Here is a 12,535-nt window from a genome sequence, read left to right on the forward strand (position 1 = left end):
ACTCCATTTAAGAAATTAAGTTATTGCTAAAGTTGTGTACGATAACATAATCTATACATCAATACATTTGGAATGTATTGTTATGATCATAAACATTCTTAATAAAACACAGAACAATAGAAACACTTAAGATGAGTTATTTATTATTGTATAGTGCTGATAAAAAATTAATTAGATTAATAAGGACATATTAATTAAAAGACGCGAGATGTGAAGATTCATTAAGACTCAATGAAACAATAGAGAGAAAATGAGTTGTGAACCTAAAAACATTATTTTAATTATTAAAGATTTGTTCCATACCGCCGGGTGTGACGTGAAGTTAAATGGTCTCCAACAGTCTGCCTTCAGCCAGTAGATGTCGGTTACACTGGGGTTTACAACACCCTGTCAGCCAATCACAATGAGCGATGGTTGAGCGTCCTTTTCAGCCATGTTGTGGTTTTGAATGAGGAAGAAGCGGGAGATAATATTTTTCAACGAGTTTATATACAATTTAAAGTATCGTAAAATATATATAAATGAGTTAGGGTGTAACTCAACATGATACACTTTTTCCCGAAGGCGTTGTTTGCGACTTGTCGCATTCCTGTTGGAATTTAAACATACTTCAATAAATTAGCCGTTTAGCTAGCTCTGTTAGCTAGCGGGGTGGTTAGCGTAGTGGGCTATCTAGGCAACTAGCTAACGGTTAGCTCGTTTCGTGGGAAAGGAAAATGTTAATTGTGAAGAGCGTTAGCCTTTGAAATAGCCTCAGCTTACCTGCGTTAATCGAATGATGCGCGTTAGCTTCATTTTTTTGGGACTATATTGACAGGTAGACTGAAAGCAACTTTAGCTATTTATTTTCAAACCGGCGGTTATATTTCTGAAAGCCATGTTGAATCAAATATACGGCTGGATAGAAACAAGCTTTGCCAATCTTCGCAACGGTGTCCCAGCTGCGGAGCACTCTGATGCTCACCCGGCACAAGCAGACGGTCCGATGAGGAGGAAAAGACCAATTGAATGGTACGAGCTACAACCGCAATATTCCCATGTGTAGTCAAAAGTCAGTATGTTTAAAAAGACCGACCCGAAATTTGTTTTCTGTTATATTATGGGTGAACTTAACAGTTTCTGTAGAGCTGCCATTCATTGTCTCGATTCAACATTTGTTATGTGAATATTTGTATCATCACTTGTCTAAATGAATGTGTTATTAACTGTATAGCGTCAATCTGTTTCCCCTTTAAGTTTGGAAGATGGGCATAACCTCGATGAAGATGGTGTAATAAAGAAATCTCGAATGGGTAAATAATAACTCACTTTGCTACTTGTTATGATGTCCGTGTATGTGATCATATAGTTGAATCAGTGTTATGCTGCTTACAATCTTGTCCGTCTGTTTTACATTTCTCTAGGAGATATTATTGACACAGTAAAGGTTGCAGCTGAAGGGGTTAAGAGTCACAGCTCCAGTATAGCTACATGGATGAGGAACAATGTGAGCCCTGCTCTGAGAGATATACTTCCTGCCACCCCTGGTCCTTCACCTCAAGATCCCCAGCCCTCAACATCTGCAGCAGTCTGGGCAGGGATGCCGGTAAGGATGCTCAGTCTTGGCTGTTGAGATTTGATAACATTTCACGCTTTTAATTAAAGATTTCCTATATTCTTTTGGTTTAAGATTGTTGAAAGGAACTGCCTGGATGAGCACTTTGCTGCTCCTTCGACCACTTTTGATTGGAAAGCATCCAAATCAGGTTAGATGGTCACTAAGAGCATTCTATTGTCATTAGAATGAAGGTTGGTTTGTGCAGACTTAAGGCTCTTGGAGAGAAGTTCATTATTGTACTGTTTTCTTTCAACTCTAGAATGGTCGCGCAATGAGAAGACCAATGTGGGATTCAAAGTCTGTAGGCGACAAGTGTGCATGAGTCCTACACATCGTGAAGTGCCAAAAACAAATGGGCACTCAGTCAACTTGCCAGCCTCCATAACTCCAAAATTGCATCCCTCTCCACGGCTCGGCAGGCCCCTAAACCTGCGACCATATGGAACACCAAGGTATTTCTTTCACCTTTTACCTCAAGACAAAATAGTTCAGGGCTCAACAATAAGGATTGCTGTTGCTTTTTGTTATATGAACTTCAGTAGGTAGATGATTATTATGCTCATTTTGTCTTTGCAGTTTTACTGGAGTGACAAGCAGCTCCTGCACCAGCATGTATGAGAAGAACTTTCCCATCAAAGTGGTGCAGAGCCCAACACACAGCAGCTCATCTGGGCGCCTTCACAATGCCCGGACCCACTGCACAGCACAGGAGGTCAGACATCCGGACTGTTTTAATAACTTCTAACTCAGTTTGTGTGTTTTTTGTTGATGTATTGCTTCTCCTTTGTGTTTGTGCAGTCTGTTTGTGAAGAGGAGAAGGAGGTCTACAAGCAGCTCCTGACCATGGTCTCGGGTGGTCAGTCATCTTCTCTTCACAACTGGGGCTCACACGCCATCGTGAGATCACACAGAGATTTGTACGCAGCCATACAAATGTAGTAGACTTGACCAGTGTCATATTCAAACTGTTAATAGGTATACAAGTGAATACAGAGTAGGGGGGGGGGGGGGGGGCACAGCGGGAAAGTTGTCAGAATTCAGTCACAGGCCAGTTGGGGGCTTCAAAAGCAAATAAGGTCAACCATGGTACTCGATTCAATTCAATTCAAAACCTTTATTTATCCAGGTAAAATCCCATTGAGATCAATGATCTCTTTTTCAAGGGAGACCTCGATCCAAAATGTGTTTTTTTGTTGTTGTTGTTCTGTTGCCAACAGTGATTCAAGCATGCTTAAGGGGTAGTCACATCTATGTTTTGTATTTGGAACCGGCAGGCAAAGAATACAACTAACAGATATATCCATCTATCAAAAACTGAATTAAAAAATAAATATTAATAGTTCCATGTCTATACTTCAGATCTGTGTTCTGGATGGTATCTTCTTCTTATTCCTGTCACTTTCTCATCAGTTCCAGCTTCCTCATTTCCAGCCGCAGAGTGCAACAGTTCACTTCCCCTAGCTTGTCAGCAGCGGGGGAAACTTCAGAGGGTCCGAGCAATCCCCCCAGCCCCAGGGGGACGTCAAGCCACAGTTCCAGCAACCTCCCGAGCCCAGGTGGGGCCTCCAGCAGGCCAGGGGTCCAGACATGGTCTTCGGACATGGACCCCAGTTCCAGCAGAGCAGCCACTCTCCCATCAACGCCCTCGCCATCTGCTCTGCAGGATAACTCCTCTCAGGACACACAGTCATCAGGTACCAGAGATGTTCACAAGTCTTTTTTTGCAAGTCCAAGTCAAGTCTTTGGTCACGAGTCCAAGTCAAGTCTCAAGTCTTTGTGAGGTGAAACTTGATCAAGTCTTTGGTCACGAGTCCAAGTCAAGTCTCAAGTCTCTAAAAAATAAAAGTCTCATGTCTCTTCTGGTTGTAATAAGCCTTCTATTGTCTGCTGCTATCCAGTCTGTTAAGAATACTGCACAGCTATATCTAAGACATTCAAAGCATTTACTGTATTATTATCACTCCTATATCTATTAGCATACAGTATCCGTACTGATTAGTTGTTTGTTATATGATCACTTTAAACAGGCTATTGCAATGCAATATGAGGACAAACATCACACTTTAGCTAAATGCAAACAACTTATAAGCAAAACACTTCAGAATCAGAAATCAGTATCACAAATACTTTATTAATCCCCCGCAGGGAAACTGTGTTAAAGTACTTAAAAGTAAACATTTGTTCTGTGCCATTTGCAACTAAAAAACTATTGCTGCAATATTATCTGAAATATACTGAACTGGTGATATTAAAACATGACCTGTTCCAAAAGAGATATCTACCATTAACACCATTTACCAGCCAAATGCTGGTAAATCATGCAAGTGGCTGGTACTGTATGTTGCACGCACCAGCCACAATTAACAATGGCAATCTATTGAGTGGCTGGTAACATTTCAACATTCACTAGGCTAGCCATTTGGCCAGTGGACTAAAATGTGACCTCTGCAACCGTATTGTTTAATTACACTGGGTCTCTAATGACATCTTTTAAGTCTACTATAAATAAACATATTCCTCTATCCTCTCACTCAAACCCAGTGTAATGGTAACCTGATAAACCTGTAACATTAACGTTACGTGGTCAACAATAAACCTGTAACCTGCCTATAAACCGACAGATGTATTTATGTATGTAACTATGTATTTTTCGACGTTTAACGTTAGCCAGTAGATGGTGGCAGCGGAACGTAATGATTAACGTTACCGACCTTTTTTATGTCATGTCAAGAGTTGGACGCCACTCAACGTAAACAAGTGTGACAACAAGCAAACATTCACTCATCTTTCAAATATTCAGTTACAAAGCTAGTAGCAAGCTAAGTTAACATTACATAGCTGATGCTGAGCTAAACATGTTTGCTAACCGTCCATATGCGTTAATGTGACTGACCTCTCCGAGTGAGTTTTCAAGTCCCTGATGAAATTTGACGTTGTTGCACCAGCATCCTTGATTTTAATATTGCAGACTTTGCAGTGTGCGCTCCTTTTGTTGGTGCCGCCGGCGTTTTGTTCGAAGTTTTTATAGTTGAACCTAATTACAAGCGGTACAGCTGCAGGTGTGCCGACGGTTGCCATGGTGTTACCATGATGTTAATGTTAATGTTAAAGGTGGGGTAGGTAAGTTTGAGAAACCGGCTCGAGATACACTTTTTGTTATATTCCATGGAATGCTCTTAACATCCCGATAGCCGGCCCGGCTAAAGTAACTGGATGGCCTACCTGCCTGTCAGCCTCCCATCGGGGCTCAAACTTATCTTGTGCCCTCATTGGTCATGTGCGCGTTCGTGTGTGTTGGAGGAGGGGCTCTGTGAGGAAGTGGCAGATTTTCTCCGGTTGTGTATTTTCAAATTTTAGCAATCTCGAGCCGGTTTCTCAAACGTACCTACCCCACCTTTAATACGCCAAAAATAGAAAACACAATGATTGTTCACGAGTCCCAAAACACGAGTCCAAGTCGAGTCCGAAGTCTTTTGAGCAGGAGTCCAAGTCAAGTCTGAAGTCTCTGTGTGTGCGACTTACGTGCGACTCGAGTCCGAGTCACAGACTCGAGTCCCCATCTCTGTCAGGTACAGTGGCGAGCCGTGACTTTTATACCTAGGCCCTCTGACCCCCTTCCCTCGAAAAAAAAGAAGAGATATTACGTCACAGCCATAGACGGTATATATAAACACACACACACAGTCACAGGTCACAGCGTATACTTCAGCGGAATATCAAAACAGCGGCCCGGGGTGCAAAACGCATCAATGACAGCGACCCTCTACCACACAAAACAACACCATTTATATAAACACCTATCATGACAGGGCACCCACAGCCAAGTAACAATTACAAATGAATTAAGTCGACACGGCGGCCCACATTGAAAATGACTTAGGCCTACCTTTGATGATAAATCACTGAAACACAAAGTCCATCCTCCTGTCCTTTTGGATGAAGCACTTGATGGCGGGTCATTCAGCTGATCCTTTGCCACTCCAGTTTATCATTGTAACTCAATCTTGAAAATGACTCGGTTAATCATTTCGCAACGATGTCATCACTATCACTGAAGTGAGCCATCATGAACGAACGTATGCTAATCATAAATCTATCGATCATAAATCTATCGTTTAGATTTATGATTCGAAAATTATAAAAGTAGGGTAGACATGTGAATATTATCCGTCTGAACAAAACGTGCATTTATTTATCAGGTTCGTTTTCCACAGACCTTATTTCGAGCTATTTTCCAAAATCCTCTGGAGAAATCCCAATGCTTTCTGTCGAGGGAATCCGAGTGAAGCTTACTTCCGGGTTTTAGGACGCGTCACTGCACCACTTGCATAGACCTCACAGCGGGCGGAACTTGTCATAAAGTCCGCGAAAATAAAGCCCGCCCATTTAGAGGGAAGATATGATTGGTCAATTGTACTGTCATTTGACATTACTCTCTCGTTCAGTTACTATAGCGGGCCCTCTGTGAATGTACAGAGGGACCAACAAGCCCTCCCGTCTTCACATAACTCGCAGAGACGGCATTTAACCCTTCACATTCCAACAGAAACTGAACAGGCAGATTCGAAGGATTTATTTCTTTGGAAATATTATTTTAAATACAATTAAATCAAGTTATTTTGGTAAAACTAATGAAAAATGTAACAACAAAAACATATATAAAAAAATATTTTTAAAAAAAATGTTTTTTTTGTAATGTTTTCAAATATTATTTTTTAGAATATCTTAGGCCCTCACAGAGGGCCTAGAGGGCCCTGACGGCTCGCCACTGGTCAGGTACCATTGCTACATTTTAAACAAGGCATCTTGATATGGGATGTTCATAATAAATTGAATATTAGCTTGCTTCTGTATTTTTTCCTTTTTGCTATAACAACCTTTTCTTTTCTTTCAGCTCATGACAGTGACTCTGTTATTATTGTTAATGAGAAAAAGGGTAAAAAGCAAGACGGCTCAAGGTTAGTATTTATTTTCACTAATCTTTGCAATGTTGTTCCTTGTGTTGTTTCGTCACCATAGGATTTCACTGTAGTTAGTAGAAATTAAACGAGTAATATCATTGTACGTTATCGAAGCATTTGGTGCTGTTAATTTAGAAAGTGTAAATGAGTTTAGTACCATGTAAAGTCTGCTATACTTGGTGGAGTAAAAACAGTGACTAAAGTCAACTCGGGTGTTATGATTGCAGTGTTTCCCACAGATCTGAAATATACTTGGGCGGGTGGTGGAAGCGGCCGGGGGGAAACATTTTTTTTATTTATTGACTTTTCATTCCTGTATAATCATTTTGCGCAAAGATGGCACTGTTTGTCAGAGCACTTCATCCTTCTGGGATTTCATGAAGAACAGCTCCAACGCCTGTGTGTATGGGAACGCCTCTGGTGCTGGTCCATTAACTGCCAGTGTTTCCCACAGATCTGAAATATACTTGGGGGGGGGGGGGGGGGTGGTGGTGGTAGCAGCAGTAGCAGGGGGGTTGAGGTGGTAGCAGCAGTAGCAGGGGGGTTGAGGTGACGTGCAACAACATTAACATTAACCTTTCTATTGGTCGCTTGTTAGCAGACCCTTCACGCGATGGCAGAGCGAACAGGTACAGGCAGGGCCCATAGTGATAGCCCTATAGTTTAAATCTACTACCCACACATGAACATATGGAAACGGTTTACTATTTAAAAAAATAAATGTATTTATAAATGTATTGGGGGTCAACCTCAAATCCTCTAGGGGGGTCCAGGGATTTTATTTTTTATTTTGGAGTTAAATGCATCAATCTGGTGCATTTTGAGGGGAAAATAAAGAGACTAGATCTATGGAAACACCTATATTAAACAGAACTGTATACATTTCAATAATCATAAAATCATGGCCATGACTAATAACATACCATTTCCAATATGAAAAAAACACTGAAACTTGTTTATTAATTTATTTTTGGAATCAGCCTCTCCTGTCTCTCCCCCTGCTCCTCTTTGAGGCAGCAGCAAAGACTAGTTTTCTCTCAACAAGTTTTAAAAGTGTATCTTACCTTTTTTCACCTAGTTAACTTTTTATTTATTTATTCATGCAATTTTACTAATCACTTACAATTTACTTAAATTTCATTTAGCTGACGCTTTTATCCAAAGCGACTTATAATGACCGATTACAGGGACATTCTCCCTGGAGTATTAATGGCTAAGTGCCTTACTCAAGGGCACACTAGTGGTGGTGTTCCTGGTGGGATTTGAACTCACAGCCTTCCGATCTAAATAAATGGTGACCACACCGTTTGAGACCCACTGAGAACTTAGACTAAGTTAACTATCTAAACACTCAGAGTCCTTTACCTCACCTGAGCTGAGGTTATCCCGAGCTTGAATGACACACAGAGACCAATCAAGGGCTTTGATTTATGATCTGTATGACAGTGGCCATGTCGGCAGGCCACATCATGTGGACACCCTGTGTAAGGCAGGCCACTTAACAGGCCAGAAGGAGGCGAGATCAGTGCAAGGGAGCGAGGGATCATTGTCCACAAGTTAATCGATCGCAGATGGCGTCGTGGTCACGGACAAATAAAAAAAAAAATTATTTAAAAAAAAAACAAACCTAAATGGGTCGTGAAATATACTTGGGCGGCCGTTACTATACCTGGGCGGCCCGCCCAAGTATAGTCTATGTGTGGGAAACCCTGGATTGTATGCACAATAACACATTTCTATTCCTTTACAGCCTGCCATGTTTCCAAGCCGAGTTATGGATAAAGGAATTGTAAGTACTTTCCAATGTGTTTAATTATTGATCCAGTATTCACTGATGTTATGATTGAACAGAGGAAACATGAATCTTTTTTTGGCACTGTAGGACGAGTATGTATGACTCCCGTGCCAGAGAGAGGCGGAGACACATTGAAGAGCAGGAGGCGCTGACGGGCCTGCTGCTGCGGCAGGTCAGTGCGCACCACTGCAGCTCTCTTTCAGATCCATTTATCAGCTTCTTCTCCTCCCAGTAACGTATGTTGTGTTGTTACTGGTTCCCAGCGCCTGTCTGAAGAGGGGCAACGCAGCCCAGATGTGGAGGTCCACGTTCGAGTTCCTTTGGAAAAGGAGGTTCCTTTGACTCGTGTGATCGAAGAACCAAAGCCTTTGGAAGAGAAGCCAGAATTCCCTGAACTCACAGAGGTGAGGACTTTTTGTACGACCTCAAGCTTTATGAATTTGGGGACAAATGTGTATATATAATAATACAAATATAGAGGTTAGATCAGGGATGGGCAACTTTGATGGTGGTGGGGGCCACATCATTGATGTACTGGCCACCAGGGGGCCGCAGATTCACAAAATGGGAACATCCTCTAATAAGCTCACTAAACAAATATCAGTTCACAGAAATGTTATTTCATTTTTACAAGTGGCATGTTTGTATTGAACAGGTTATTAAACAGTGGAATACAACTATTTTAAACTATTGGAAAGCACGGAAAATGTGTGTGCATTGAGATTAAGCATTAGATGACATACACATGAAGTCATGAACACTAACCCAGACATTAGTTGTCTAACTTGAACCTAAAACACTTGTAGTCAGTCTCTGCATTCCCCTTATTCCACAATAAGGGGAATGTCAACACGCCCGCACTCTGCTGTTCCTCAGCACCACTCCCCCTCCCTCCCGCTGAAATTATGAATGAAAAGCGTAGTAACCATAGATAACACGGCAGGGTCCGTGACAGTTTGTTTTCATCTGATTTCAAATAAACAAAGTCTTGGTTTTAAGAATATTAAACTTGTTTTGCCAAATTCAGATGATAAAAACAACCTTTAAGCTTGTAAAGGCATAATTACAAGAGGCAACTTAACGTCACAGCAGGCATAGCAACAGCCGGTGTTTCTTGTGAGGGTTTCCCCGGAAACAAACACAATACACACAAATGCGTCACAGATTATTTCGCGGTATTTGAAATCATCTACGCAGCTCGCGACATAACTAGGAGTCTAGTGGATGGTATCAGTACTACAAGTAAAGAGGAGGTGGGGGGCCGCATGCGGCCCGCGGGCCACCATTTGCCCATCCCTGGGTTAGATGAATACTTTGCTTTCTGCTTTTTCACTTGTATGCTCTCTGTGTGTTAAGGAAATGGATGATGAGGTGAACGGGGCGCTGGATGGAGCTCATTATGAAGTCTTGAGTGAAGGTTTTGGTCTCAGTCTCACCCGCAAAGACCTGCAGACCCTCAGCGACCTCAACTGGCTCAATGACGAGGTGAGTGCACTTTATCCCAGAGGTCAGATCTGCGTGTGAATGATCAGCAGGCTGTCCTTTATTGGCAGATGTGTACATCAGATATAAAAATAAGATATACGACCATGATTTTATTTAAGCAATAACCCACTAGTGATTTAAAAACACCTGAAGGGTGTCATTAGTTAGTTTCTTAATGCTTTAATGAAACCATCTTTATCAAATATACCTGGCAAGGTTTCATAAAAAGGAACAAAGCCAAAATAATTGTTATAATAATAACAATGTTCTCTATTCTGTCCCGCTAAACAAACCACTTCACAATATGTGACTAATGGTGCAGTGAAACAATTGTAATGCGATCACAGCTGTTTGAACAGTATTTAACATTGGACTGGAACTATCCTTTTCATAATGCGTCTGTAATTCATGTAGCACAACTTGTTCAGTGAATTGAAACTCTCCCTCCTTAATGTCTCAGGTCATCAACTTTTATATGAACCTGCTGGTGGAGCGCAGCAAGGACCCAAAGCTGCCGTCGGTCAACACCTTCAACACGTTCTTCTACCCCCGGCTGCGCAGCAGCGGCTACTCTGCCGTGCGCCGCTGGACTAAGAAGACAGACATCTTTTCTAAAGACATCCTTCTGGTTCCTGTCCACCTGGGGGTGCACTGGTGCCTCTCGGTGAGTTTTTTTAACATGATTTGAAACCTGGAAGTAACAATTTGGGGATTTTGTCTTGCAGTTTGTTTACTGTGCAACTCTCTCTCTCAGGTGGTGGATTTCCGCAAAAAGGCTATTATGTACTTTGATTCCATGGGAGGAAACAATGACGGCGCGTGCCAAATATTATTGTAAGTTTCAGTATCACATATAAGAGTTTTGTTGAATGGTATATTTCCTGGGAGCTAAATGTAACTAATGCTCATTGTTTTTCATGTGCAAAAAAAAAAATAGTATAAAATGTTATTTGTATTTGTCTTGCCAGAGACTACCTGCTACAGGAAAGTAAAGACAAAAAGGGCAAAGCACTGGATACCTCAGACTGGACTCTCCACAGCAAAAAGCGCAGTGTAAGTCCTAAACACACAAGGGTGCAGAGCATGCATTTGTCTTGCCATTTCATGTTGTGTTTTCAAATGGCATGTGTTTAGGAAGTTTGGCATAGGCTAATTGTCAACACAAAGCTCTGTATAATAGCTTTAGAAAATGGCCAGCTCGTTCAGGTTTGTTTTGCACTGCAGCGTTATAACCCAGTGAAGTCGTTTTTAATCATCATGAAATTCAGGATTCAGAGAGGTGCTGGAAATCCTTTAACACATTCATTTTATTGTGGTTTTTCAATGATTTAAAAAGTAGGTTTTCAGATAAATCATTGGGTTTGTCGAGGGGGAATGTCAAATAACCTCTTTATTTCTCTTCAGGAAATCCCTCAGCAGATGAATGGTAGCGACTGTGGAATGTTCACATGCAAATATGCAGATTACATCACCAAAGACAGGCCAATCACGTTCACACAGGTAATGACAAACAAAGATTCTGGTAATCATCATTTCAGTGGCCTCAAAATGACGTGCTCTTTCTTTTCTTTTCAGAAACACATGCCCTACTTCAGAAGAAGGATTGTTTGGGAGATTCTGAACCACAAACTGTTGTGATATCAGTTCGAGGCTTATGAACTTTGATAGTCAGTCTCGAACGTTGAGAAGTCTTGGCGATGGCTGAGCTCAACAGCAGGATCCACTCACAGTGGTCCTGCTCTGGAAAAGACATGCAGACCAGCTGAGGACATCGGGAACCAGCTCTGCTTCCCTTCATCCCCTCCTGCCAATCCAAACCCTCAGCTGCAACAAGCCCCGCCTCTCAGTACTCTACTCCACTTTATTGTTTATGTGGTGCAGCCGAGCATCAGCACAGCAGGTGAACGACACACTGCTGGTTTTGTAACGCCCAGCAGAAAACTGTACTGACTCACAAACCATACTCTGAGCTGCAATGTTTGGATGCCGTCATACAAAGTGTACTTGTTTTTGTCTTTACAGGGAGAAGAGCGCATTATGGTGTATCATTTGTTTAACAAAAGTAATGGTACATTTTGGTCTCTGTCATTCTTTAATACTCATAGTGCGTTCAAAGTAATATTTCACCTTATTATGAAAACTGAGATTTAAACGGCATCTAAAAGTCTGTCTCTGTGTGTTTTGGTTCATCATATGAACGTTTCAGAAACAGAACTATTTTTGTAATCATTTTTTATTAAAAGGCACAGAAGTCTTCAAGTATTGCCTCAGACTATGATTTATAGTGATAATAAAATGTTTCCCATACCACAGATTTGCTAAAACAAGTCTTGGTCGCACCCTAAAACAGCAGGGTATACAATCCTTATCTGCTTCTCTTTATAAAAGATGTAAATTGAGGTTCAAAGTCTATTTTATGTCATTCAGAGTCTCTTTTGGGCATATTCAGTATATTTTCAACTTTGTACATAAAACACAGCATCTTGAACAGTGTAATGTACTTTTTCTTTACATTTTTCTTATCTATTTTTTATTTAGATGCAAGTGTGTTTTAGAGTAATGCTTATGTATTGTGACTGTTTGTGTATTACCTCAAGCTATCGGGTTTTATATGGAAACTGCCACATTTGATAAAGAGAGAACCTGGTCATGTGTCTCGGCTTATTTGAAACGCTTCATGTCTTTTACGAGGAATCG

The 12,535-nt window shown here is 41.2% G+C and overlaps 1 protein-coding gene across 1 annotated transcript; it reads left to right on the top strand.

The window, feature by feature from the left end:
• The first annotated feature begins 393 nt into the window (after positions 1-393).
• si:dkey-21c19.3 (sentrin-specific protease 1) lies at positions 394-12,488 on the top strand. Its single transcript, XM_034209051.1, has 18 exons — positions 394-1,011; positions 1,237-1,292; positions 1,404-1,585; positions 1,670-1,745; positions 1,857-2,049; positions 2,174-2,309; positions 2,396-2,514; positions 3,008-3,291; positions 6,492-6,555; positions 8,309-8,347; positions 8,441-8,525; positions 8,617-8,757; positions 9,710-9,838; positions 10,299-10,502; positions 10,593-10,672; positions 10,807-10,891; positions 11,243-11,338; positions 11,414-12,488. The coding sequence occupies exons 1-18, from the start codon at positions 878-880 to the stop codon at positions 11,474-11,476; spliced, it is 2,166 nt and encodes a 721-aa protein (XP_034064942.1). The 5' UTR covers positions 394-877; the 3' UTR covers positions 11,477-12,488.
• The last annotated feature ends 47 nt before the right edge of the window (positions 12,489-12,535 follow it).

This window comes from Gymnodraco acuticeps, unplaced genomic scaffold (assembly GCF_902827175.1).
Source record: "Gymnodraco acuticeps unplaced genomic scaffold, fGymAcu1.1, whole genome shotgun sequence".
In the NCBI taxonomy this organism is placed as follows: domain Eukaryota; kingdom Metazoa; phylum Chordata; class Actinopteri; order Perciformes; family Bathydraconidae; genus Gymnodraco; species Gymnodraco acuticeps.

Excerpts from the sequence above, each read along its gene's own strand:
- si:dkey-21c19.3 (XM_034209051.1), top strand. The coding sequence starts at position 878 with ATGTTGAATCAAATATACGGCTGGATAGAAACAAGCTTTGCCAATCTT. Across the intron at positions 1,293-1,403 it reads AATAAAGAAATCTCGAATGG|GAGATATTATTGACACAGTA; the intron begins GTAAATAATAAC and ends ACATTTCTCTAG. Across the intron at positions 3,292-6,491 it reads TCAGGACACACAGTCATCAG|CTCATGACAGTGACTCTGTT; the intron begins GTACCAGAGATG and ends CTTTTCTTTCAG.